At 41.4% G+C, this 26,091-nt stretch overlaps 1 protein-coding gene across 1 annotated transcript in view; it reads right to left on the bottom strand.

The window, feature by feature from the left end:
- Nucleotides 1–26,091, bottom strand: part of cfdp1 (craniofacial development protein 1) — a 153,653-nt gene that overhangs the window by 103,183 nt on the left and 24,379 nt on the right. Inside the window, exon 5 of the mRNA XM_067997851.1 lies at nt 18,382–18,510. Coding sequence (XP_067853952.1) covers nt 18,382–18,510 — 129 coding nt within the window. The remainder of the gene's footprint in view (nt 1–18,381; nt 18,511–26,091) is intronic.

The raw sequence follows: 26,091 nt of genomic DNA, 5'->3' as shown, positions 1-26,091 counted from the left end.
CAAGGTTTTCAAACTGATCCGGGCTTTCACTTATCAAATAACACATTAATTCGCATCCATTACTGCTCATTTTCCTAAACCCTAACTAATCCGTTATGATTGCGATAAGATACTTTAGTTGACGTTTGTAAAACCTCATCATTTTCACAAAAGTCATGACTTTAAAAAAAACTTTTCAAATTTTTAATACATAACAATAACTACAACCTGAAGAAAGCCTCTTAAGGAAAAATACAGATAGAAAAAACAGATCAGCATTACATCATATACAGTAGACTAGCAAGATTGCAACAGAAACCGACTTAACTACAAAGTAGAAATATTCAAACACCTGAGGCAAGATTAACGGGAACAGCAGTAACACTGAAAATATGAAGCAATACATGAGGTACTGTGGGGAAAGGTCTGGACAAGGATTGAACTAAGAAGAACCATAAGAGGCCAATTCAGGCCTAACATTGGCAGCAGGGGTGGGGTGGGAAACTGGGCAGCAAGTCAAAGTTTATACTAGGACAGGCATGATTGTCAGGGCTCTGAGGGTCAGTTTGACAAAAAGGATGAGTACATGGGTAGATAAGTAGACATCACGCCCGCAGGAAGTTAGAAATCATTAAAAAATGGGTAAACAACACTGGAAGGCACAGATGAGGCATAGCGATATGAAAATACAAAACCCCAGCATCACCAACTCTAATAATGAAGCAGGTTCAAGGGTCAGCTTTTAACATCAAGATTGGTGCAAGCTCCACTTCAAGTGTAATATTCCAAAAAGCAAGATCATAGGCAAATAAATTTAGCCTGTGATAGACAAAAGGAATACATAATTCTCTCCAACTTAGCTACCTTCCATATTCGCTTCTTTCATGTCAAGCAAGATGACATCACCATGTATCTCCAGAAAACTGAAAGGAAACTACATGTTGCAAACAGGATTCAATGAGCATAATTTTAATATGCCGGCGGGAAAAGTCCGGGACGGGCGGGGGGAGGGGATGATTTGCCAGCGCTAAACCCAGAAGAGAAGTAGGCGGGTTGCGATCGCGAATGAGGCCAATTAAAGCCTCTTCCAGGTTTCACGCCCAGATTGACAGGCTGGCTGCCGCCAGGGGCTGCACATCCAAAGGGTGGGGGGGGGGGGGGCGGTGGGGAGAGAAGAGAAAGAGAGAGAGACCTCATTGACCATTGGGAGAGAGATTGGGGGAGGGGGGGGGGGAAGGAGGAGGAGGAGGAGGAGGAGACATCGGACATCTGGGGGGGGTACAGGTGACATTGGACATACATCAGACATCTGGGAAGGTGGGGGGGGGGGGGGTGGTGGTGCAGGTGACATCGTTTGTAAGGTACGTTTATTTTTTTTTACAATGGGAAATGTAATTTTATTTAATTTAGTTTATTTTATTTCACTCTGATCCGGCCCTTCCCACCTGGTTTCACCGTGGGATAGCCGCCCACGTACGGTTAAAATCTTTTAACTACCCATTACACAAAAAATAAACTAACTTAAGCACCTCAATGAGGTACATTTGGTCCTTTAATTATCAGCCTGATGGCTTTAATTGCCGACAGGACTTCTGGGTTCGGGAACGGCATGGGCACCCAGATGACTCTGGGTTGTGTGCATTCTTCAGCAGGTTGAAGCCGGGAATCCTGCCCATTCCAAAAAATAACGATTTTCTTTGCCCCTCCGCCTCCAGACTTTCATTTTAAAATTGAGCCTAATAACACTGTATTTCATATGGAACTCTTGAGTCACTGGGCACAGGTGACTTTCATCCTTTCACACTAGGCTAGGTTCAAGCTTAAAACCCATAAGTGAAAGGACAGTATGCTGACCCACTGTCACCCAATCCCTGTGTGTGTACTTTTTAAAAAAAAATTGTTAATGTGACCTTCAGTCTCCAAAAAAACCCAAGTGAAGTATAGCCAGTGTGAAACCTGCATCTTTACTTCAGTGTACACAACAGAAAACACCATTGATAAATGACCTTTTTAAGTTTGTGCAGTTATAATTAAAAGGTGGTGGTGTCCTTTAATAGTACAGACTCTGAAATGCAAGAGTCTTGTCATCATACGTAAAGCACTCATATGGGGGAGTAAGTGAGTTTAAAGTTTTGATAAGAAACTAGCTGACATCACAATTTGCTCAGAGATGATTATAGACTTCTGTTAAGTAGTAACAGCTGATAGACTAGGGTCTTTTACATTCTGCGTCATCTCCATCTTAACTATATTCCTTATTGTAAGAAACAGAAAGTTGCTTTGATATTCTACCAACATTAACAGAAAATAATAGACTAAATTTAATATGCCTGCACTATATGTCATTATAATGTACACGCATGACTTCAATCCAATCAAGTCCATAAAAAATAGGGACCTCTAGTTATATTTGGGAATTTTCCATTAAATATTAGGAATTTTATGTTGTTGAAATTCATATTGTCATTTAAAATTTAAAATTTTTAAAACACGGTTTCTACAGCACATATCAGGCACTAAATTGTTGCTTTCGACCCAACTGTTGTCTTCACGTACTTCTTCCTTCAGTCGAGAGAACTACACGATATATACCAGTTGTGCCCATCATGCCAACCTAAGGCCACACATGGCCCCTAGTCCTGGTAATGTGGCTTTGGAAGTCCAGGGAACTTAATCTTATTTGCACATATATTTCTTTTTTACTGGTAAGTCCTGTTTGAATTTTGTTGCCTGGGCGGTTTTGTGCTTTTGCTTCATTGACCGATAAATCCTAAATCAGGACACCAGGCTCAGTTTTCATCAACATGAGATGTACGCAAATTAATAGGAACTTGTATTAAACTTTATATGTGGCCCCTGAGGATCCATGGTATGCACGTAAGCATCCAAGGCAAACATTTAGACCACTGGCAATGTCACATAGCATCATTTGATAGGAAGCGTACGTATGTTTAGAACTGACCATTTCTCCTTCCATCTGGGTTACCTTAGCTGCAAGTTGCTTTGATGCTATATGAATTCAGTTTGCTTTACAGGAGGTTTAGTTGGAAGACAGGAATTCTAGTATAGTGGGAGACATAATGGAAATTTCAAACTAGTACTTGATTTTATACTAACTATTCAAATCATGAAATGGCTTCAGACTAATTTCTGCAAAATAAACAATCATACCCACTATACATTATCAAGATTTAGTTATCTACACAGCTACAATTAATGATACTCTTGGATCTAATCAGAATAAGTGCTGAACAAAAAAGAAAATGAGCCATAGCTTCAAAGATACGTATAGTTCTGTCATCTCCCATTTACAAATCATCATGCAGTCAGTCAATATCTTTCCACGGAAACTCAAGCTTTCACCTAACTGATAGAATTAGGTCTAAAAAAACAGCTTTAGGGAAGTAGATCCCATTTTTGTTACCAAATACAAGATAATGTTTTGACCTATATGGGTCTATGTCAATGTAGCTAATCAATCTACATAACACATAATTTATAACAAGTTGCCAACCGTCTTTGAAATGTTATCTTGCTAAATGTTGTTACTTTAACAGCTTGTGTCTTATGGAGATTTTGCCCAAGAAAAAAACATCTGTAAACAGGCAGATGTCATGTCCAAAGCTCTTATCTGTGCTGAGAAGGATGTCAGGGAAATGATGATACAGAAATTCATGGACTGCTTCAAGAATCACTCAAGTGCCACAGCAGTGTGTGTACGAGTACAGTATGAGCTCCAGCTTCAGTTCACCAGTTTAGACAGGCTGAAGCTGATCAATAAATTTAAGAGAAAATTACAGCTAAAGAAATAAAAATGCGGTTTAACATCTCAATTCTGATTGTGTTGTGCATTTCCTGGAAGAAAAGCTCTCCACCATCTCTCTCACGTACACATGCAGCTATAGTACCACAAAAATATTATTCTAGTATACTGAAAATTCTAAGCCACAAGTGGTATATTTAATCATACGCATCGTTTAAAGTCCATTAATTTTCCATCTAATGTATGCATTTAAAGCAGTGTAACAGTGTATGATGAGAAATGACTATTGTGGCAGAACATGATGTCATTAGCAAATTGAAATGGTGCTAATAGTCCTGAAATAGCAATAGGAAAATCCTCTCCCCAACACATCACTCCCTGAAACAGAAGATTAGTACAGCTAGTTAGTTCCAACCTTCTGCCAGTGGCTGAATATTCAGTTAAAAACTTCATAACTTACTTTTTTGTTGTTCTTCCCCCCCCCCCCCACTCCAAAAAATGTATTGTGATTTGCCAAAAGTACAAGTTAACAATATAAAGATAACTGAAAACAATGATGCCTAGGTAAGTGTGTAAAGAAAGAGGAATCAGGCAGCTGTTACATTCGCATTGTCTGCCTTGAATGTTAGTACTTCATTCAGATAGTAATTAATTAGTGATGATGTGGAGATGCCGGTGATGGACTGGGGTTGACAATTGTAAACAATTTTACAACACCAAGTTATAGTCCAGCAATTTTATTTTAAATTCACAAGCTTTCGGAGGCTTCCCCCTTCGTCAGGTGAACGATGTGAAATGAAATCCTCGAAATGAAATCGCATTTATAATTCACAGAACAATGCTTGGTGAGTACAGACAGTTTTTTCAACTGCCCGTTGCCAAGGCAATCAGTGTGCAGACAGACAGGTGTTACCTGCCAGGTCTCACAGAATATACAAATCACCAAAAAAAAAACAACAAACAAAAAAAAAGAGATAGAGAGGTAGAAACATAGAAAAGACAGCAACTGACCCGTTATATTAAAAACAGATAACTTTTGTTCGCTGGTGGGGTAACGTGTAGCGTGACATGAACCCAAGATCCCGGTTGAGGCCGTCCTCATGGGTGCGGAACTTGGCTATCAATTTCTGCTCGACGATTTTGCGTTGTCGTGTGTCTCGAAGGCCGCCTTGGAGAACGCTTACCCGAAGGTCGGTGGATGAATGTCCATGACTGCTGAAGTGTTCCCCGACTGGGAGGGAACCCTCCTGTTTGGCGATTGTTGCGCGGTGTCCGTTCATCCGTTGTCGCAGCGTCTGCATGGTCTCGCCAATGTACCATGCTCTGGGGCATCCTTTCCTGCAACGTATGAGGTAGACAACGTTGGCCGAGTCACAGGAGTATGAACCATGCACCTGGTGGGTGGTGTCCTCTCGTGTGATGGTGGTATCTGTGTCGATGATCTGGCATGTCTTGCAGAGGTTACCGTGGCAGGGTTGTGTGGTGTCGTGGACGCTGTTCTCTTGAAAGCTAGGTAATTTGCTGCGAACGATGGTCTGTTTGAGGTTGGGTGGCTGTTTAAAGGCGAGTAGTGGAGGTGTGGGGATGGCCATAGCGAGGTGTTTGTCCTCATTGATGACATGTTGAAGGCTGCGGAGAACATGGCGTAGTTTCTCCGCTCCGGGGAAGTACTGGACGACAAAGGGTACTCTGTTGGTTGCGTCCCGTGTTAGTCTCCTGAGGAGGTCTATGCGATTTTTTGCTGTGGCCCGTCGGAACTGTCGATCGATGAGTCGAGCGTCATATCCCGTTCTTACTAGGGCGTCTTTCAGCGTGTCCCTTTGTCGTCCAGTACTTCCCCGGAGCGGAGAAACTACACCATGTTCTCCGCAGCCTTCAACATGTCATCAATGAGGACAAACACCTCGCTATGGCTATCCCCACACCTCCACTACTCGCCTTTAAACAGCCACCCAACCTCAAACAGACCATCGTTCGCAGCAAATTACCTAGCTTTCAAGAGAACAGCGTCCACGACACCACACAACCCTGCCACGGTAACCTCTGCAAGACATGCCAGATCATCGACACAGATACCACCATCACACGAGAGGACACCACCCACCAGGTGCATGGTTCATACTCCTGTGACTCGGCCAACGTTGTCTACCTCATACGTTGCAGGAAAGGATGCCCCAGAGCATGGTACATTGGCGAGACCATGCAGACGCTGCGACAACGGATGAACGGACACCGCGCAACAATCACCAAACAGGAGGGTTCCCTCCCAGTCGGGGAACACTTCAGCAGTCATGGACATTCATCCACCGACCTTCGGGTAAGCGTTCTCCAAGGCGGCCTTCGAGACACACAACGCAAAATCGTCGAGCAGAAATTGATAGCCAAGTTCCGCACCCATGAGGACGGCCTCAACCGGGATCTTGGGTTCATGTCACGCTACACGTTACCCCACCAGCGAACAAATGTTATCTGTTTTTAATATAACGGGTCAGTTGCTGTCTTTTCTATGTTTCTACCTCTCTATCTCTGTTTTTTTTTGTTTGTTGTTTTTTTTTTTGGTGATTTATATATTCTGAGACCTGGCAGGTAACACCTGTCTGTCTGCACACTGATTGCCTTGGCAACGGGCAGTTGAAAAAACTGTCTGTACTCACCAAGCATTGTTCTGTGAATTATAAATGCGATTTCATTTCGAGGATTTCATTTCACATCGTTCACCTGAGGAAGGAGGAAGCCTCCGAAAGCTTGTGAATTTAAAATAAAATTGCTGGACTATAACTTGGTGTTGTAAAATTAATTAATTAGTCATAAGGCACTCAGGTGGTATACAGGAACAGTCCATGACAAAGGAGCTGGCATGATCGACAGGTAGTGAGTGTGGCATTTCCAGATGAAATCGAAGCCTGTATTGTCTACTATGTTCATCTGCCAAAGCTGGAGTGAAAATTCAGCCACAGGCTTGAATAAATTTAAAATTCTGTTAAATTAAATTGATACAATAGCATTTCTCCGGGTTGTCCAATAGGAGCCATGCTTCACCAAGTGTGTTTGGTCTTTGGGAGATTAAAAGGCAACTTGAAGCTGTCACAAATGATATTGTGTGGTGGGGCGATGATGGCGATAAAAACTTCCGTCGGTGTTTTAGTCAGCTGTCCCTAAGTGCTCAGAATAGCTGTTCCTGCCATCACTCAATGGTTACATTTGATGAAGAAATGTGGTGGATTTGTATTTTTTTGGTGTGAACCTCATGATGAGGGCCATAAGTACTACAGAAATAGAACATTTCTCCACTTTCTGTATCTAATGTCAGCATCAAGCACAAGTGTAGCACAGGCCAGATGCAGAGCAAAGCTCTTTCTATTCTTCTGACATTATGTTTTCACCCCAAACTAGCAAAGTGCCCCTCAAAGTACACACAACAGTTTTTTCTATTTTACCACAGCAGCTATCCAATGCGACCTCAGACTCAGATTGCTAATTTCATGCCTACTAAGAGCAATTTTGCACTGAGGTTGACTGTGGTCTAAGAACTAGGTTAAGAAGGTCAGACTTTTTTCACTCAGAATCCTCACTGACAGTACAGTGTGGAGACTTCCATCCCATCAGCCTGGCTGAACACAAGCCCAGGTACTAAGGGCCAGAAATCCAAACCAATGAGCACGCAGTTGCCTGCTGCCCACATTTTCAAAATAATAGTGTTTTTTATATAATTTCACACACCGGCAGCACAGGTCAGTCAGACAAACAAATAATATTCCGGCTACTGACCTTTTAGCTAAGCCACAATTGCAGTTCAGCTCAAATTCCACTTTAATGGCATAGGACGAGAGTTTATTTAAATCACAAGAGTATCTCATTTGAGGGAGGCGAGACTCTGGTCACTACAATATTTACAGATTGCCAAACAATACACAATTTCGGGCACAATAAAATAGCCTCTGTTATACACCTGATAGAAAATGTAGAAAGGTAGAGTCAATGAGATGGCTTTAATAAATCAACAGAACGGTAGACTACTGTGCACAAATGAGCCACATTTCCCTTTGTATTGTCAGCGCACAGCATGTCTGCCAAAAGCATTAAAAGACAGCATCCGTCCTTCCTTTCCAGATGGAACAAAACCATATCCACTTCATGCTTATTCAGACAGTAACCCTCCCTAAAGGTTTTATAGAAAATTCATCAAAATAGAAAAATGTGAAACACATTTTCTTTCAAGAGTCCAAGAGATCAACTCTATTTCCTGTTAATAAAGGATTACTAAATTATAAGTGCCATTGAGGCGAAGGAATAGTGTACTTCCCAAAAGGTTACATTTAAAGTATCAAAGCATCAAAATCAATTTTTTTTGGGGACACAATATTAGATATTTTGTAAAAACACAAATGAAAAAGGCAGGGTTTTTAATTTCCCCAACTGTATGACGCAAGCTAGGCATTTTGTATAGAGTCAATTCATTTGGTTTGTCTACAATTTCTACTCAAGACTATACTGGTGAAATATTTTGTATATTATTAAACAGGAGTTACAACAAATAAAAGATTCATTTGATGGTTCAAATATTAGTTCCCTTAATTGCTGTTGCTGATTTGGAGATTTTTTTAAAAAAGTAGCTTACTGCAGCAGTCACACAGAATATGATCACTGCTGTATCTTTGCGCAATTTAGCCCCTAGCAAACATTGGATCTCCTGATTTAATTCATTGATCTGCATGGCTTTAAACCATATGGGGTCAGACAACAAGACAGATATTTTCTCTGAAGCTGGGCAGCCAAACTCAATGACAATATTCCACAATAATTAGTAAGAAGCTGAATGCCAATTTATCACGATCCCGTGTTTGCATCCTTTGAGGAAGCTGCATATCCAGTTCTGCATCTCAGATATGACACATCCTATCATCTTCTCAACAAAGCTAGGATGTCATGTCTTATCTAAGGCTTTAAAAAGGTTCCAACTACATGCTGAGCATGGAGAGTTTATCCATATTTGGACCATGAGATTGAAAGCATCACACAAGTTGACAGATTTGCTCTGAACTGTTACAACAGTTTCTCATCATTCATCAATTCCACGATATTCGAGACAACTAAAAGCAGGATAATTATCTATAATTACTAGGCATTTGACTTTGGCCCCTCTTGTGGGCAGGCATAATGTATATTGCTTTACATTAGAATAGGACAATACTAGCAGACTGGGACAATTGGAATTAATGAAACTTCTTTGGGTAGAGTTTTGGTAACTGAAAGAGCTATGTAGTATCTGCTTCCAGGACTAAGCTTTCCAAAGAAATATTTATTCTTTTTTGCACATTTGAATGTGAATGCAAATGCCAGCATAGAGATTCATTAGGTTAGGTAACATTTACTTTTTCTCTCATCTTCAGTGATATCTGTTAACCCTACAATCGAGATTTTTAAGATATACACACATTTTCGATTTCAGAAAAATGAAAATCTAGGTTTGTCATTTGTTGCTTATAGTTAGTAAAGGATTTTTCTACATCAACAACAAAAAATAAATTTTTGTCAATTACATTTAAATTAACTGCAAATTCTGCAAAGCTCTCTGCAGGGGCCAATCCTTACTTGCTTTATTTATTATGATTTTAATAAACCTGCTTTTGATATTGTATGAAACATCAGTTCTAAAATCCAGAAAAATAAACTTTTTCATCTGAGGGGCTCTTTGCAGAAAATATACAGTGCACAGCAGGTGCAGGAAATGCATGTTTATAGCCACAATGAGATTGTAGGAACAGTGAACTTTGTTTCCCCATAGAATGAGAGCATAAGATTTCCCACCTTTGCTGTGACATTCCTCATTCTCTGAACATTGTTCACCTTTCATGTAATTTGGGATAGGCTCATGAGCCTCTAGGGGTAAATCTTGGGGACATACTTTGAAACCACAACAGGATGGAAGACCACAACACCTGCTATATTTTTTTGACTCTCCCAGATAACAGCGCTGCCTGGGGCAAGGTGAATGCTGTTTTGTATCAGACAGGCTGGATGGGCCTGATGGTCTTGTCTTTCTAAAACCAACAGCACATGGTGCGGCAACAAAAGCGAAAACTAATCAGATCCAGACGGCCAGAGCACAAATCCCAATCTGTACAAGGCATAGGTGTGGCCACACCCAAAGTACTGTGTACAAATCTGATTGTTGTACTACAGCAAGAATATTCATTGCCGAAAAGGGGAACCAAACGGATACCTAGTTTAAGACAATCTGAGCTAAGAGAAGTTGAAAAGCCTGGGATTGTTTACTCTGGAGAAAAGGTGGCCCAGATGAGATAACATTCAAGATTAAGAGAATAAATAAATTGAGCTCCAATAATATGTTCGACATTGCTACAATCTCTAGAAAGAGGCAACAATGAATCAAGCTTAGAAGAGAGAAGGTGCGTAGACAGTTTAGATTTGTAATTTACACAGGGAGTGTTGAACGTGTGGAATTACTCTGAGAGGCAAAGGATATGGATAGTGTGGGAAAATTTAAAGAAGAATTGAACAGATATTTGAGGAAGTAGGCAATTGAAATGTTTTTGTTTTTGGAACTGATCAGCTGGACTGCTTAATCTTTTCTGGTCCCATACTTTCCTATATTCCTGTGTGTTCTTTCTGTATGTTCATGAGTTCTAACAGAGCTAATTTGAAGTGCTGATGAATTAAGTGCTGCAAATAAAGCAGTATCAGATCAGAATTTATGGCTGTATAAAATAACCGGACATCATTCATTGGCACTACATGCAAGGAAATCATTTTCACATTTCAAATGATTTTTACTTAATTATTAACATTTTTTCACCTGGTTTCAGTTACAAACTATCATAAAGCCCTTATGAAACTTTGCTGAGATAACATCACCTGGCCTCTGTACTGTAGTGAAAGACAGGTTCTAGTTCAAAGAAACAATTACTTTGAACCAAAGATGTTTTGGAGCATGTTTCATGCTCCTAAATTTTGCAATAGTCTGAGGTCTCATATCTTCACAAGGTGTCAAAACCTCTTACTGTTAGCTAGAGCAAAAATGTAGAAAGGAGTGTCAGTCACAGCTGCGGTGTTACAGCAGAAAGTTTAGAAAGGTTAAGCCAACTGCCTTGATATTTTCTTCTTGCAAGTCTCAAGAGCCCAAAGATCTCTTAGACCCCTAAAAGAAATATATTTTACCTTGCGTGAAAAGTAAATAGAGGGGGAAATGGTTTCAGGCGTTGCTGATGAAGGTGGGTTGGATGATGCCCATGAAAGAATAATCCGACAGCATTTTCCTCACTTCACACTTTTGTGTTTTCAAAAAGATTCTGCCCTGGAGATATTGAGGTATGAGTTTTGGACAAATCAGTCTCTGGCCTGTTAGGGTTTGTGCTTCTTTTCAGATCTCAGCTGCTGTCTCAGTTTTAAAGCCTGACCTTCAGTTAGTAGGTGTGAGGTGAGCAAAGCCATCTGACCTAAAAACAAAGAGCACCACAGCAGCAAGTGCAAAAACTTTAAATTGATACAGGAACATATAAAGCAATTTCAATTTGAACAAAACTAATGGAACACTCCAGTAAGTATACTGACACCAACTTCCATAGACCATGTCAAAACTGGCACCAAAGCTTCAAAGTTAAATTAGCTAATTCCAAAACTGGCAAAAATTTGGCAAGCACTTTTCCTAAAGGCAAAGCAATAATAAAACATATTATCGAATGACAAGGAGTGGGAGGCAGGAGAGGTGTGAATATATGGCAGAATTCATTTTGGTCAAGTTTTGGCTCCTTTCTGACTTCAAAGACAAGTTCCAACGGGACGGGGCGGGGGGGGGGGGGGTGGCGGGTGCTGCTTCTGCCTGCTTCACCTCCATCATGGTGTCACTTTAGGGTGGAGGACTCCAGGCTCCCATAGAAATCCAACCAGTGAGGCTCAGAATTCCATATTCAAAAGGCAATTAATCTAAGAGATTCATCGCCCTTTCAAAATGGTCAGACCAGCAAGGGAGCACCACTGGAAGGGAATTCGCCAATTTAAAAACTTCGGCCAGGCCAGCCTGCCATCCCCCTCCCTCACACACCTGCAGAGCAGCGGGGGACCTTTCCGAAATCTTGCTGGGAGAATGGGCAGGCCCTCCACGCCTGCGGGCAACCAGCCTCATTATATGAATGACCCTATCCCCAGGATTTTGGGCAAGGTCATGGTGAGGGCAAATGGGCAGGTAGAAATCCTGCCATGTCACACTTCCAGCTGTGCCACATTAGGATCACAATCTTGAAGATTTTGTAGAAAAAAGTTATAACTATAACTTAAAAACTGAATTCCCCATTTAGAAAAATAAAATTCAGCTTCTAAAAGTAATTGACAAATTCACTTTTTTTGATTCATATAAATAAAATATTTTATTATTTTTTTTCCTTTCTTGTATCTCCTCCTGAAGGTGTTTCCTACAAGCTGGAATAAGGTTCCACAGGCACCAAATACCCTGTGGCATCTAACCTAAATGAGAAATATACATGTCATGCCAGCAACAGTAGGCTATTAAACTGCAGAAGATACCAGAGCTGAGCTTGATGATGTTATCACTGGATGCTCCCCTTATGTCTACACAGACACACTTCCAGCAGAGATTAAGAGCAAGAACACGGGCCAATTTCTCACTCATCCCACCAAGCCAAGGGTGATGAGGCCAATTGTATAGCCTATCTGAAATTAGCTAACTCAGCACCAGTCGGGGAAGAACCAGGTACCTTCTTGGTCTGCATGGGCTCCGCTACTCAGTGGATAAACTTGCTGAGCCATTGATGACTGGCATTATACCTTAAGGGGAAAAGTCCTCCAAGCCTCACCAGTAAATCACTGTGCAAAATTGTTCCAGCTTTTTATTCAATCAGCCACTGGAGGGGTCAATCACCATTGGTTAATGGTTCCATTATAAGAGAAGTCATCATTTTTTTTTTAAATCAACTGCTATCAACATTATTAGAAAAAACCCTCATGATTGAAAATGAAGTAAGTTGATTGGACAAGTTCTCCTTCAGTTGATTATTCTAAAACTATAGACCACTGACTCATTGGGGTCGATTTTAGCACCGCGATCGGGTGCGTTCCCGGCGTGGGGGCTCCGAAAATCGGGGTTTCCCGGGGCGGGTCGGGAGCCCGGCTCCAAACCGCCCACTTCCGGGTTTCCCATAGACGCGCGGACATGCGCGTGCAGCCCCTGCATGTGGGACTCCCGCAGGCAATTAAAGCCGGCGGGGTGCCACTTAAAGTATTTATCTTGGTATTTCAGGTCGTTTACAGACCTGATTAGCGAGATATTTCAGGAGGGTTGGGATTTTAAAAACAACTGGGACTGTTTCCCGTACTGGGGGAAACACTCCCAGTTCAAATGGACTTGTTGCAACCATCAGCCTGTGGCAGCTGCAAAGGTCCATTTGGCAGGTGGGGGTGGGGGGGTGTTGGGGGGGGAGACCCTCACTCATTGCAGGAGGCCACTCTGTCACTTGGGACAAAGTTTGGCCTCCACCACCTTCCTCTTAACAATAAAATTTACCAACTTGCACACTTACCCCGGTGTCCAGACACATGTACCTACTTTGCGGACCCCCTCAGATGTACATCTTCTGGATGGGGGCTGCTGTAGCTGCAGTCATGACCTCCTCGGAGGGCGAACAGCATCACCAGCCTCGCTGGCCACGCCGTCCACCTCTGACACATGGAGCTCCACAATACAGTGCTGTGACACATCCACCTGTACAGCAGGAGTGAGGGCAACGGCCGAGAGAGATGCGTCGCAGAGGGCACTACCCTTGCCACAGGCTCCACACACTGAGGCTCAGCTTCCTGGACCTCTCTGAGCAGCAGTGCACACGGAGGCTCAGATTCACTCGACATGTAGTCGTGGATGTCTGCAGCCTCCTTCATGCCGAGCTGCTCCCGGCTGGCCCGAGCACCATCTTCTTACCTGTCGCTGTCAAAGTCACCACTGCCCTCAACAACTTCTCCTCCGCATCCTTCCAGGGTGCCACCGGGTACATTGCCGACGTCTCTCAGTTGTCTGCACAAAAAAGCCCTGCAAATACACCTACACCCACTCTGCAGTGACACAATGGGTGGCATCAGTTGTGGGTCTTCATTGTGATCCTCAGGATAAGGGCGTTATTGCACAAACCAGACAAGATTCGCAAAGATGTGGCAGTAGTGGTGACAATATAATATGTAATGTGAGTTGATCAGAAATTAAATACAAGTAAAAACCATGACAAACCCTCAGACACCCTTGTGCATCCCCTTCATGCTCACGACACGTTTGCCTTACACTGCCTACTGCACATATGTGATGCATGCCCTGTGGCTGCAGCACAGGTCGTGGCAGGTTGATTGAGGCTGACTGTGAAAGAGATGCACGAGAGGGTGAGTATGAGATAGAGCCATGAGATTGTATGAGGATTGGGTTGAGTGGTAGTGGCGGGATGAGTACTGGCGAGGTGAGTAAGTGCAGGTGAGATGAGGATAAGGTTTGAGTGGGTATGAGGGGTGATGTGACAGAGTAGTGTTGGCAGTGCAGAAGGAGGTGTGGGGTGGGGGCAGTGATGTGGCAGACAGAGTGTAGGGGAATGGGTAAGTGTACTCACTTTGGCTGACCTACTTAGGTCATTGCAGCGCCTCCTGCACTGAATGCAGGTGGGCGATATGTTGGTGGTGCAGGTGACCTCCTCTGCCACCTCGAGCCAGGCCTTCTTGGTGGCAGAGGCAGGCCGCTTCCTCCTGCCCGCCGGGGGGAAGATCTCTGTGCTCCCCCTCCTCCTCACCCCATCCAATGATACCTGGAGTGAGGCATCATTAAACCTGGGAGCAGCCTTCCCCTTGGGCTGTTCCATGCTGTAATTTTTCCTATTTGTTGCAGCATCAGTCAGTGGAGGACAGCACCTTTAAATAGAGCTCCTCCAGCTGACAGACCTTATTGCGCATGTGCAGACCGCCAGCCACGCAGCTTAGCAGCAGGGAACCCGGAACAAGAGGTAAGTGGAACCAATTAGCCTGCGATTGCGTGCGGGGCAGACTGATTTCACAGGGCGCGTTACCCACGCCCACCTCCCCCCCCCCCGCCGAGAACCCGCCACCCTCGTAATATTGGGCCCATTATTTCAATTTACCCTGCAATACTATTACCAATGTGATTGAAGTTAAGGAAACCCAATTAATCAACAGCAATGAAGGTGTACTGCACTGTTGGAGGTGCCGTCTTTTGGATGAGGCGTTAAATCGAGGCCATGTCTGGACGCAAAAAATCATATGGCACTATTTGAAGAACATCAGGGGAGTCCCGACCAATGTTTATCCCTCAATCAGTATCACTAAAACGGATTATCTGATCATTTAGCTCATTGCTGTTTCTAGGACTTCACTGCATGCAAAAATGTTTCTCTACATTACAACAGCAACTGTACTTCAAAAATACTTCATTGGCTGTGAAGTACTTTGGGACTGAAGTCAAGAAAGACGCTATATAAATGCAAGTAATTTCCTCTATCAGTTTTATGAATTTTCAAACCGAATATTCAGATTTTAGGATCAAAGCAGGGGCTTTGACCGTGATGAGAGGCCCAGAGTAGTTCCTTGTTCCCGCTTTTCTGTTTCAGCAGTTGCAAAGCCCTTATAGCACAAGTGCCTGTGTTGACAGCCTGAAAACATAATTACAGTCTACAGCTGAAGGAATGATCTCACTTCGGCTGTCTGAGACTCAGAAGTGCTTTGGTGCAAATAGAGACATAATTAGTGTCATGAAATGACCAGACCAAGTAACACCTGAGGAGATCGAAACTCGGACTTTTGGATGGCAAGCAATTCAAACACTGTAGTCACCTTGGTTCCAATTACAGACTGAGAACCTTAATGCAAAAGCAACAGAAGTCAAAGAGCTCATGTTTTATGTAATAAGAAGTGACGAGGCATGCCCTGCTGGTGACTAATGGATGTCACAATTACGGAGGACACCTACAAAAAAAAACAATCTACATTAATATATTTGCAAATACAAACACCTTCAAGTTCAGAGCTACTATATTATATGCTTCAGGCCATCTTCTGTCACTCCACAAGTTTTAACTCATTTGTAAGTATATTCTAAGAATGGAAAAGCTGTGAATTGGAATTTTTTTTAAAATCAGATCATGTTGCTTATACTTAGTAAACTACCTTCGGCTGCTGGAACAGAATTTCTCTATTGCACAACATGGGAGCTGTTCAGCTATGTTGTTTAATCTATGTAAAAATGCATTTATACTGCAAAACACAGCTATTACCTGACTTGCTTTCTACAAGGGTTAGAATGGCACATTCAATCAAAGCAATCCTACTGTACCTTAAGGCGGCACTAAGTTCAGGCAGCTTTATAATCATGAGTGCGATCACAGTCCTTAAAGGGGCATATATTGTTGGTTTGGGTGAGAGTCTTTTGTTTTACAATGCTGCTCTTTCCTGTTTGAACCTCTAAATTCTAGTTTCTGACTTTGTTTTTTTCTAATAAATGCCACCCTATCATCTTCATAGTACAACTATCATTTGTTAAAGAGGTTCATGTTTTAAGATAACACATAATTGCAAATGGTAGGTTCACACTGGTGATTGTACTGAGCTCCCCATCTCAGCTATTACATCAGAGGGCGCTGCCAAGTGCAGGCTTCACAATCTTGAACTCATGAGAGGGGGAGGTGAGGCGCAGCAGTAACTGGGATCACTCTCAGCCTCACAAGTTCAGATTTCTCCAGTCTTTCCTGATAAACCAAACCTCTGACACAAGGGATCAGCACCATGACTCTTCTCGGATTTGCCCCCAGTGTTCGATTTTCTCCTGAGGCTTGGTAACCAGAAGTAGACACAGTACTCAAAGTGTGGCCTGACTAGGGTGTTGCATGTTATTTTGCAGAGCACTGAACAGGAGGTCAGGCAGTGAAGAAAACTCAATTCCTAATTAGAAGTCTAACCAAATGACACAGACCAGCAGCAGCGAAGCAAGGGAATTTAGTTATTGCTCTTCTGACAGAGTTGCTGCTCAACAGAACTTGATATTTTCAGGGGCCTTCAGAATCTAGACTGGCTGCACCAACTCAATTAGGATCCAGATTTTCTCCTCCTGTCAGTGCTTTTTAAAAGAGTAAAGTGCAGCACCATATCTCCACCTCTGCTGTCCTGTCAAAATTGTTCATACCCATGAAAGAGATAAAGAGAAACAGAGAAACAGTATTTTCTTTACAAGTCAATCACTTCTTCTACTTCTTTCATTAGCTCCACAAGGCCAGACCTGACAGATTCAGATTATCCAATTGTGTCTTTGGAAATCTGCAGCTGCAAAAATGTCACCGAGAGATGGCAGAGTTTCTAAATACATATTGTTTGCACGTACATGCCTGCAGAGAAAGTCTCTAAAATTCAATAAAAAGTGAAAACATGTAGGAAAAAAACCCATGCATACCATTTCATTTTCTAGGCCGTTTCTGATACAAATGACCATGAAGGGTAAATCTGAAAATGATTTTGCCTTGAAGTACAACATAACTAGTCTTAAATATATTTTGTCACTCTCCCATCTCACTGCAATTAAATGGTTCATGAAATCACATTTTCATATTGATATATTTAGTGCATTAAATGTGAAGATTTCCGAACAAAGTTTTCTAGACAAAGCAAAAACTAAGAATCAAAAATATTAAGAGCATTTTCATCATTGGTAACTAATGGTTAAACAATCAAACAGATCCGGAGTACGCTGTTCCATTGACCCAGGAATGATTACGGACCTTTTTTAATTCTTTGTTGTAACAGAAGTGAAATCCATCACCTATAGATTATATGAGCTAGAAACTAATTAGTATTTTTTAATCCAGCTGGGATTTGTGAATTAGCAAGATTATACATTCATTGTCTTTCACATAATTTGGACTAAATCAAGCACCAATCTAGCACCAAAAGTCGGTCAAAAAAGATAGCCCCTTCAGATCCTTATAAGCTCTGCTTATATTATTCTCTAGTGAATTTGAAATGGATCCAACTCCACAGTGAAACTTTTAATGTGAACCATCCACTACACAGCTGCCAGGTACAGTTTCCTCATCCAACATGGGTATCATAGGAACAAATTCAGTGTCTATGCTGTGCCAACATGGACCTAGAGTTCAACCACATTTCTCTAACTTGAAACGCAGTTGAGCTTCGATACTTTGGACAGAATTTGTACTGGTGTGTTCAAATAATGATCTAAACATTGCTTCTCTTCTCTGAAGGCAATCTAGAAATCTTGAACTCCAGAGCAGAATTCACACCAGCCCATTTACACCCGAATCTGAACTTCATTTTACAGAGACAGCAGTCTGGAGACATAACAAAACCACATTACCAATCCAATTGCACATCTGAGAGACCAAATTCAAAAGGTACAACCGACCCTGATGGTACCCAGAGCAAGTTGGGCTGGAGTTTTGCCACAGATATGGATACATTACTAGATCTCCAGTTTCTTGTGTAAAACATATAAAAAGATAAGTGACTAACTGAACAACCAGTAAATGTTCCAGAAACTCTTCATGCTCTACTTTGACTGGCATCTAGAGAAGCCAATTTCTAACCCTGTATGAGTCATGGCAATCAGTACTTACCCTGAACCTGTAGGGGATCCCATTTCCATGGTTGCTGGTGCTGCTGGAGAACATTTTTCCTGCATTTCATTCTGGTTTTGTAAAAAGTTTTTCGCTTCTTTGGATGTAGCATCCACTTCTTTTGTCACCCTAAAATATAACAAAATAAAATGGTTAGATTTTATGCAAAAATCAAAGTCACCACTTTCAACATTCCTTCCCAGGAGCCCGCCCCATTTTCCTCCGAAGCCAGCAATCTTGGTGAGGAACAGTTCCAGAGTACCAATGGGTAGCACCTCATCCAAAGGGCTATACTTCATGTCTCCCAACTCATCTGCATTCTGAGGGAGTCTCAAAAGTGTGCATCTTACTCCACTGTTTCCTATACTGTAAGTTATTTTCCCTCGTTTCCGCAGATCTCTCATGTTACGCACCACTGCCCAACAAAACACAAGGAAGTGACGCAATTCTCAGGCTCCTGTCAATGCCACCGTAAAACTTTCTACTTCGAGGTGCACAAGCATACTGCAGGTTGTCTTACCTACTGATTTCCTTCCTTCCATCGAACCTAGTTTGATATCTGTTACTTACTGTATTGTCAATTTTCGTCTTTGACACTCAGTAGCACAGTACATCAATACACTAATCATCAGTGACTAATGGGCTGCACCACTAGCCTGCCTATTATCAAATGCATTTTGTAAACCATCTAAATTTTTCTTGACCTTTAAATGCCAACACCACTGATGACACTCCTTTGGAACGCATCAGAACCAAGCAAATGGATTTTTAAATATCACTGTACAGTTCAATTCCTTCTTCTGAAAATCTTTTAACATTTCAAAAGCTTTATTGATTGCCTTTATTTTCTTTTCTACATGACTGCTTTACATATTTAACCAATCTTGGAAGCTACCTTGCGAAGGGTTATCAAACAACAAAAATGTCTCCCTGAATAATTTGGAGCTTCAAAATTGACTCCATCCATTATTTATGTCCCCATATCCTCTCGTAAGGGTTAATGACATTGAAGCAAGATTAGCATAACGTTTTTTAAAAAGCAAACAAAATGATAATTAAGCAATAATGGACAAGCGGGAGTACAAGCGAAGTTGTAATTGAGGAAAGACAGCTTGATTGAAGGGCAAAATTGCAGGCTGAGTGCTTCAGTCAAGCTGCCTGTCCTCAATTACAATCTTTGCATGTCTATTACTGCTATTAAATCACACCTTAAAGAGGTCTAGGATTTTATTCCAGATTTTTAATCTTTTTTTAAATTATACTGTATTGTTTATCCGGCCTTCTGTTCCTACTGGCAATCAAACTGGTCAAAGATTTCGGCTTCTTCCATTCCTCAGATAAGGAAATCAAATTTCCAGACAGCCTGAGAAACAACAAAGACTGAGAAAGGAGAGAAAATAGCCAAAGAAAAGCAAAGACAATGAAAGAGAAAATTAAAAGAACGGAAGAAATTGAAGAGAAGACAAAAAAATCCAGGGACAAAAATAAGCATTTACACAGATCTCCTCCCTCAGGTGCATAATATTGAGACTTTGTGTTTTGAAATGAATGCTGGGGAATGGAGAGGTGGGGGGGGGCGGGGGGGAAGGAAGAGAGGGGGAATCAATTTTAATCACGATCAGTTATATGTTTGCATTTGATCTATTATTTTGAGAAGGATGAGAGGAATTAGGGATAGAATATTAACAGCTGAAGTACTTTAAATGTTAACTGATTTTATTCCTCCATTTTTGCAAAGTGCATGTTTGATTGTGGCTTGTTCTGGCAGGAGAACAGTGATTAAAAACAAGAATAAGTGGGTGCACGCAAAAAATTGTGCGTGAACAGCAGTTTCTCTTCTGCCTCAATTTTATTCACTTTTCTCCCCTTTTCTCCTCAATGCCGGGGTAAGATTCCATAGGTGACAGCAGCCCTCCAGTATCTTACCTAAGTGGCTGCTTTCATGTGTGAACCTAGACAGTGAGCATCAGCGAGCTGTTTGACCATTGGAGCTTTACAGCAGAGCTTGATTTAGTTCCCAATCGATGTCCACACAGATGTATTTTTCAGCAGGGGTCACAGAATGGTGATCAAGCACCAGGCTGCCAAAGCCACACACTACTCCAGAACCACCCTGGCGAGCAAAGATAACTCCCGGCTTCTTTTCTCCACTACCAATTGTCTCCTTAAACCTGTCTCCCCTGTCGCCTCCACTCTCACCTCCAACAAATGCAAAGAGCTTATGGACTTCTTAACCACCAAGACTGAGACCATCAGTTCAGCTGATTCCCTACCTCCCCTAAGCCAAACCGCCCCCACTCCCCTGCCTCTGGCTCTAGCCCTAAAATCTGTGTCTTATTCTAATTTCTCTCATCTCCTCCGCCCTCTCCAAGCTCATCCTGTCCATGAAACTCATTTCCTGCTCCCTTGACCCCGATTCCCACTGAACTGCTGACCATCCATCTTCTCTTCCTGGCCCCCATGTGAGCTGACATTGTAAATTGTTCCCTCTCCTCAAGTACTCAGGGGCAGCATTAGGACCGTGCAATTGCAGGGGGTCCTGGGCGGATCCAGTGAAAGGACACCTACACAAAGGTAATACCTGATCCCTGAACTCCCAATCTTTTTCACCCCATCACATTTAGTTATGCCTCAAAAAGGTGAAAAAGGGCCATTTTAATAACTTCTGCAACCAATTAGACAACGAGGGCATACTATTTTTACATACCAAGAGAGGCGCAAGGAGAACAGAGAATTTGCAGTTCTCCTATAATATATCGTAGTGCAGGGGACACACAGCAGCCTGCAGCGGGCTCCAACTTCAGCGCCTCACCTTCTCTCTTACCCCACTCACCCTCCCACAGCCATGGTCGAGGTGGGAGAAGGAGAAGACAAAATTCAGTTCTCAGTCCGCTCGATTACTCAAGATATTGTACAAGACCTTGCTGGGAAATTACGACTGAACTTAACTATCTTGTAATGTTAGAATAAAGAAGGATAATAATGGGTCAAAGATAAGGGAACTGAACCGGAAAAAGGCAAAGTTCAGCAAGAACTGAAGTGATCTAGCCCCAAGTAAACAGGCAGAAAAGTTAGCAAAGAGGTCAAAGGGTCAGCGGTCTTCAAATGTAAGATGGATAGAGTAAAAGTAAATATATTCCTATAAGGCGAAAAGCTACTGCATCAAATAGAGTTGCATGGAAAAGTAGAGATTAAAAATAAACTGAAACTTAAAAAGGAGGCATATATGATAAAAGTAGGGCCAGCAATACTGAAGAAAGTCATGAGGAATATAGAAAGAGTAGTGGGAGCTGAAAACAGAGATTAGAAGGGCTATAAGGGAATATGAAAAGAGACTAACAGATAATATAAAATGAAATAGTAAGGGTTAAAGTAAAAGTATAGGTAGAGAAGGTAGGACCACTCAGGAACGAGGGGAGGGGTCTAGTTGCAGAGGATGAAGGTATGGCAAAAATATTAAAAAGATATTTTGCATCAGTTTTTATAAATTATGGTAGAAATTAGAAAGTAGGTATACTACAGGAGCATATGGAACAATTGTTAGAGATAACGACAGAAAAGGAATTGGTTCTAAAAAAATTAGAAGAACTCAAGGTAGATAAAAGTTTGGACCCTGACAGTGTCCACCGAGGCTGTTGAAAGAAGTGAGGGAGAAGATGGCAGAGGCCCCGGTCATAATTTTTCAATCCTCCTTAATTGTTGCATGGGACTGGAGAGTGGCCAATATAGCACATGAAACAGAGAGGCTAAGATTTAATAGAGGCTTTTAAGATTAATGAAGGGTTTTAATAAAGCGAATAGAGAAAAACATTCCCTTTGGTTGCGGAGCCAGTGACGAGGGGTTCTCATCACTAGGAGACTGAAGAAAGAGATTAGGAGAAATTTCTTTATGCAGTGGGTTTTTGGAGCATGGAATGCTTTGCCACAGGAATTGGTTGAGGCAGAAACCATTGCATATTTTAAAAGGGGAAAATGGATAAATTTGAAGCAGAGGAAGATACGTGGATATGGGAAGAGGACAGGGAAGTGGGATTAGTTTCAGATTACTCGAGCAAAGAACCAGCACAGGCATGATAGGTTGAAAGGTCTCCTATTTCTATGGAGTGGGGAGGGTGAAAGAGAGAAGTCAATCCCATTCCCCAATGCAAATCACTGTACTCACTATATGTAAGCAAATTCAATTAAGCATATATATATGAGGCATAATGGGAGGGGAAAAAAAATCAGTAACGAGAGTGTTATTAAATGATAATATAGAAGATATTAAGCAGAAGATATAGTACATAGATCAAAAGACACCATAAGCAATATATTAATTTTTTTCCCCCTCCCCTACAAAAAATATCCAGCTCACTTCTGGTATAGGCTGTATGACAACTATATCAAGCCAACAGTAATCGCTAACAAAGTCCAACTATACTTTAATTATAAATAGAGGCAGAGAGTACAAAAGCAAGGAAGTTATGCTAAACCTTTATAAAACACTGGTTAGGCCCCAGCTGGAATATTGTGGCTGATTCTGGGCACTACACTTTAGGATGTCAAGGCTTTAGAGAGAGGGTGCAGAGCAGATTTACTAGAATGGTACCAAGGATGGGTGATTTCAGTTATGTGGAGAGACTAGAAACTGGGGTTGTTCTCCTTAGAGCAGAGAAGGTTAAGGGGAGATTTGATAGAGGTGTTCAAAATCATGAACGGTTTTGATAGGGTAAATAAGGAGGAACTGATCCCATTGGCGGAAGTGTCGAGAATCAGAGGACACAGATTTAAGGTAATTGGCAAAAGAACCAGAGGCGACATGAGGAATAAAATTTTAAGCAGCAAGTTGTTATGATCTGGAATGCACTGCCTGAAAGGGTGGTGGAAGCAGATTCAGTAATAACTTTCAAAAGACAATTGGATAAATACTTGAAGGGGAAAAATTTACAGGGCTCTGGGGAAAAGGGCAGGGGAGTGAGATTAATTGGATAGCTCTTTCAAAGAGCTGGCACAGACACGATGGGCCAAATGGCCTCCTTCTATGCTGTATCATTCTGTGATTCTATGATAATTGAACGTAACCTGTAATTGAAAAACTAGTGGAAGGACTAAGTCTTAACACTTAGTAATGTGAAGGCAAAACACACAGACTCAAAAGGATTTGCATTCAGAATCCCAAGCACACTGCTGAAGTGTTCCATTCAGTAGACACCTCACCTCCAAGGTGAGCCCTGCTCTTCAGTGCAACAGCTGGGTTCCTATAACTTTAGAAAAATCAATCATCAGATTTACCAGGAACGCCCACGCTTTCAAAATTCATGTGCAGGAGAATCAGAAATCAATTGGGCATCGTGTTGGAACAACTTTTTTTGGCTGAATTTCTCATTTGAAGTATGGACAAAATTCAGAGACAGTAAAGACAAAAAATAAAATTAAATGATGAAACCTTTGTTCTAAGATATAAAGCTTCACTTAGAAGTGAGTATGCTTTTGGAAAACTGCCTCTGACCGCAAAAGGAGTTAAAATATAAGAATTTAGAAGCTAAGACCAAGTTAGATGCCATAACATGTTCCTGATTAGACAGAATCTAAATTTAACAAGACATGAAAATGGAAAATATCAGTTTGCACTATTCCCCCCTGCCAGCTCTACTTTTCATGATCAAAAGTAGTACTATGTAGGTGATCAGACATCCACTAATTATTTCCTGGATTCAGTCCAATAAAATGAGTAGTGGTCTGGTAAATGTTTACATAGAACTAGGAAGAAAAATAAAACAGCTGGCCCCAATTAATAGAGACCACAGTACCTTCCTCCACATTTCTCGTTCCTTGATTTCTCCCTCCCTCCCTCTTTCTCCCCAGTCGCATACATCCACTCATGCTGCCCCGTCTCTCATCACTCACTGATTTTCCAGTCACTTGCATACATTCACTTTCAGAGTCTTTCACTATGCCCTCTGGTTCCTCTCTCACACAAGCCCCAGTGCATCTCACTCATTCACTCCAGCATACACACTTTTATAGTCTCCAATGGCTTGTTACTCTCTGTCCCAAAGCACACAATGGCAGGAAAACCAAAGGTGACAGGAGAATGGTGCCCAGCAATAGCGTGACAAATAGATCAGAATTTTTATTTTCTGATTAAACCATGCTGGATGATTCCTTGTTACCAAGATGTATTCTCAGATATCATAAGCTGCAATGCATTTGCAACATTAAAGTTATCCAGACTGTACAACTAAATTTAATGTACTATGCTGGGGCATGGTCTCCAACATTATGGGCTGTAACACATTCACAAGAGGTAAGGGAGACTTTTTATTTATATCCTGGCACTGACTTCTTTCTTTGAGACGAGCTGTAATGCACTGAATTGACAAAATAAATTTCAATTTTACTCATAGATGACTGTCCACAGGATAGTTCTCTTTTTATTTGCACCACATCAGCAGCTGTTCACACTGTGCTTCACTTAACAGGGAGCTGAATGTAGCCCATAGGTATATACAAAGGGGGAAGATTTTTTTTTAAGAAAGGACAGGGCAATATTTGCTCTCACATTACCAGAATAGCCTCCTGGGTGTCGTCAGACTGCAATGTTGAAAACATCATCAGTCAACCCTGTAACAAAGTGTAATATTAGCATTATTGGCCTCAACTGAAGTCCCTATATCTTAAAGGCAGTAGGCTGTAAAGGATGATGTAATTGGGCAATAGTTCAAACGCTACAGTCCTCTGATGTTTAATTACTAAGATTAGTACTCTTGGTGGATGGCGTGTCACGAATTTTTAAAAAATACAATAAGAACAGTGTTTTCTGAACATTACAACTAGATTTTTAAAAATTCCTCTGGTTACAAATTTCCACTTGAGTGTTTAATACACTCGAGGGAAATAATTTGGTAGAACTGCTCTCCAACAGAAGATTTAAATGGAACAGAACAGCAAACCAAGAGCATCTGTGGTAGACAGATTAAAAGTTTTGAGAATATAAAAAATTAATTTTAATTAATAAGTAAAATGGCAAACTGTGTCCATGAAGCGAAAATACTTTCAATAAATGGTGCTACAATGTACACTACGTCTGCTGTCAGTACACTAAATCCTAGCTGCAGTTTTATATGCTGCTTTTATCCATTTTTAAAACTGACAGATGTCTTGTTTCAAGATTCCTATTTCAACTGTATTCACTTTATGTACATTTCATACAGAAGTACCATATAAACAAGACACTAACTGTCTAATAGCATGGGTTAGTTCCATCCAAGCAATGCTGTTTATTCTTCATCATAGCATTTAATTCTGATTTATTTCATTGAACACATTAAAATGCTACATTTAGCCATTGATTTTTGACTAATTTACCAATGTGAAAAATGCGTACGGTACACATTTAATTCCAACTGACGGCAATGCTCAAGACAAATATTTGGTCTAAAACCAAAAAATCAGACGAGGTGGCTAGATGTGCTTTCTGTTGTAGAAACCTTATTGACTTCATTTTAAAGATGATTGCATCTCAAACATAAGGACGGTTCTTTATTGCTTCAGCTGGTTCCGATAGGTTTCGTGGGAAATGTCACAGCCATATGAATTTATTACATTATTTATGAACTATGTAACCTAACCCAGTGCTCAGGGACCTCTGGATTGATCAATGATTCAATAAGTGATCACTTACATCCCCACCTCTAGCCCCAAGGGAAGTCCTTCCATCTCAATATTCAC

This window comes from Heptranchias perlo, chromosome 16 (genome assembly GCF_035084215.1).
Source record: "Heptranchias perlo isolate sHepPer1 chromosome 16, sHepPer1.hap1, whole genome shotgun sequence".
Classification (NCBI taxonomy): domain Eukaryota; kingdom Metazoa; phylum Chordata; class Chondrichthyes; order Hexanchiformes; family Hexanchidae; genus Heptranchias; species Heptranchias perlo.
Note: the sequence above shows the minus strand (reverse complement) of the source record. Positions and strands in the feature narration are given on the sequence as shown.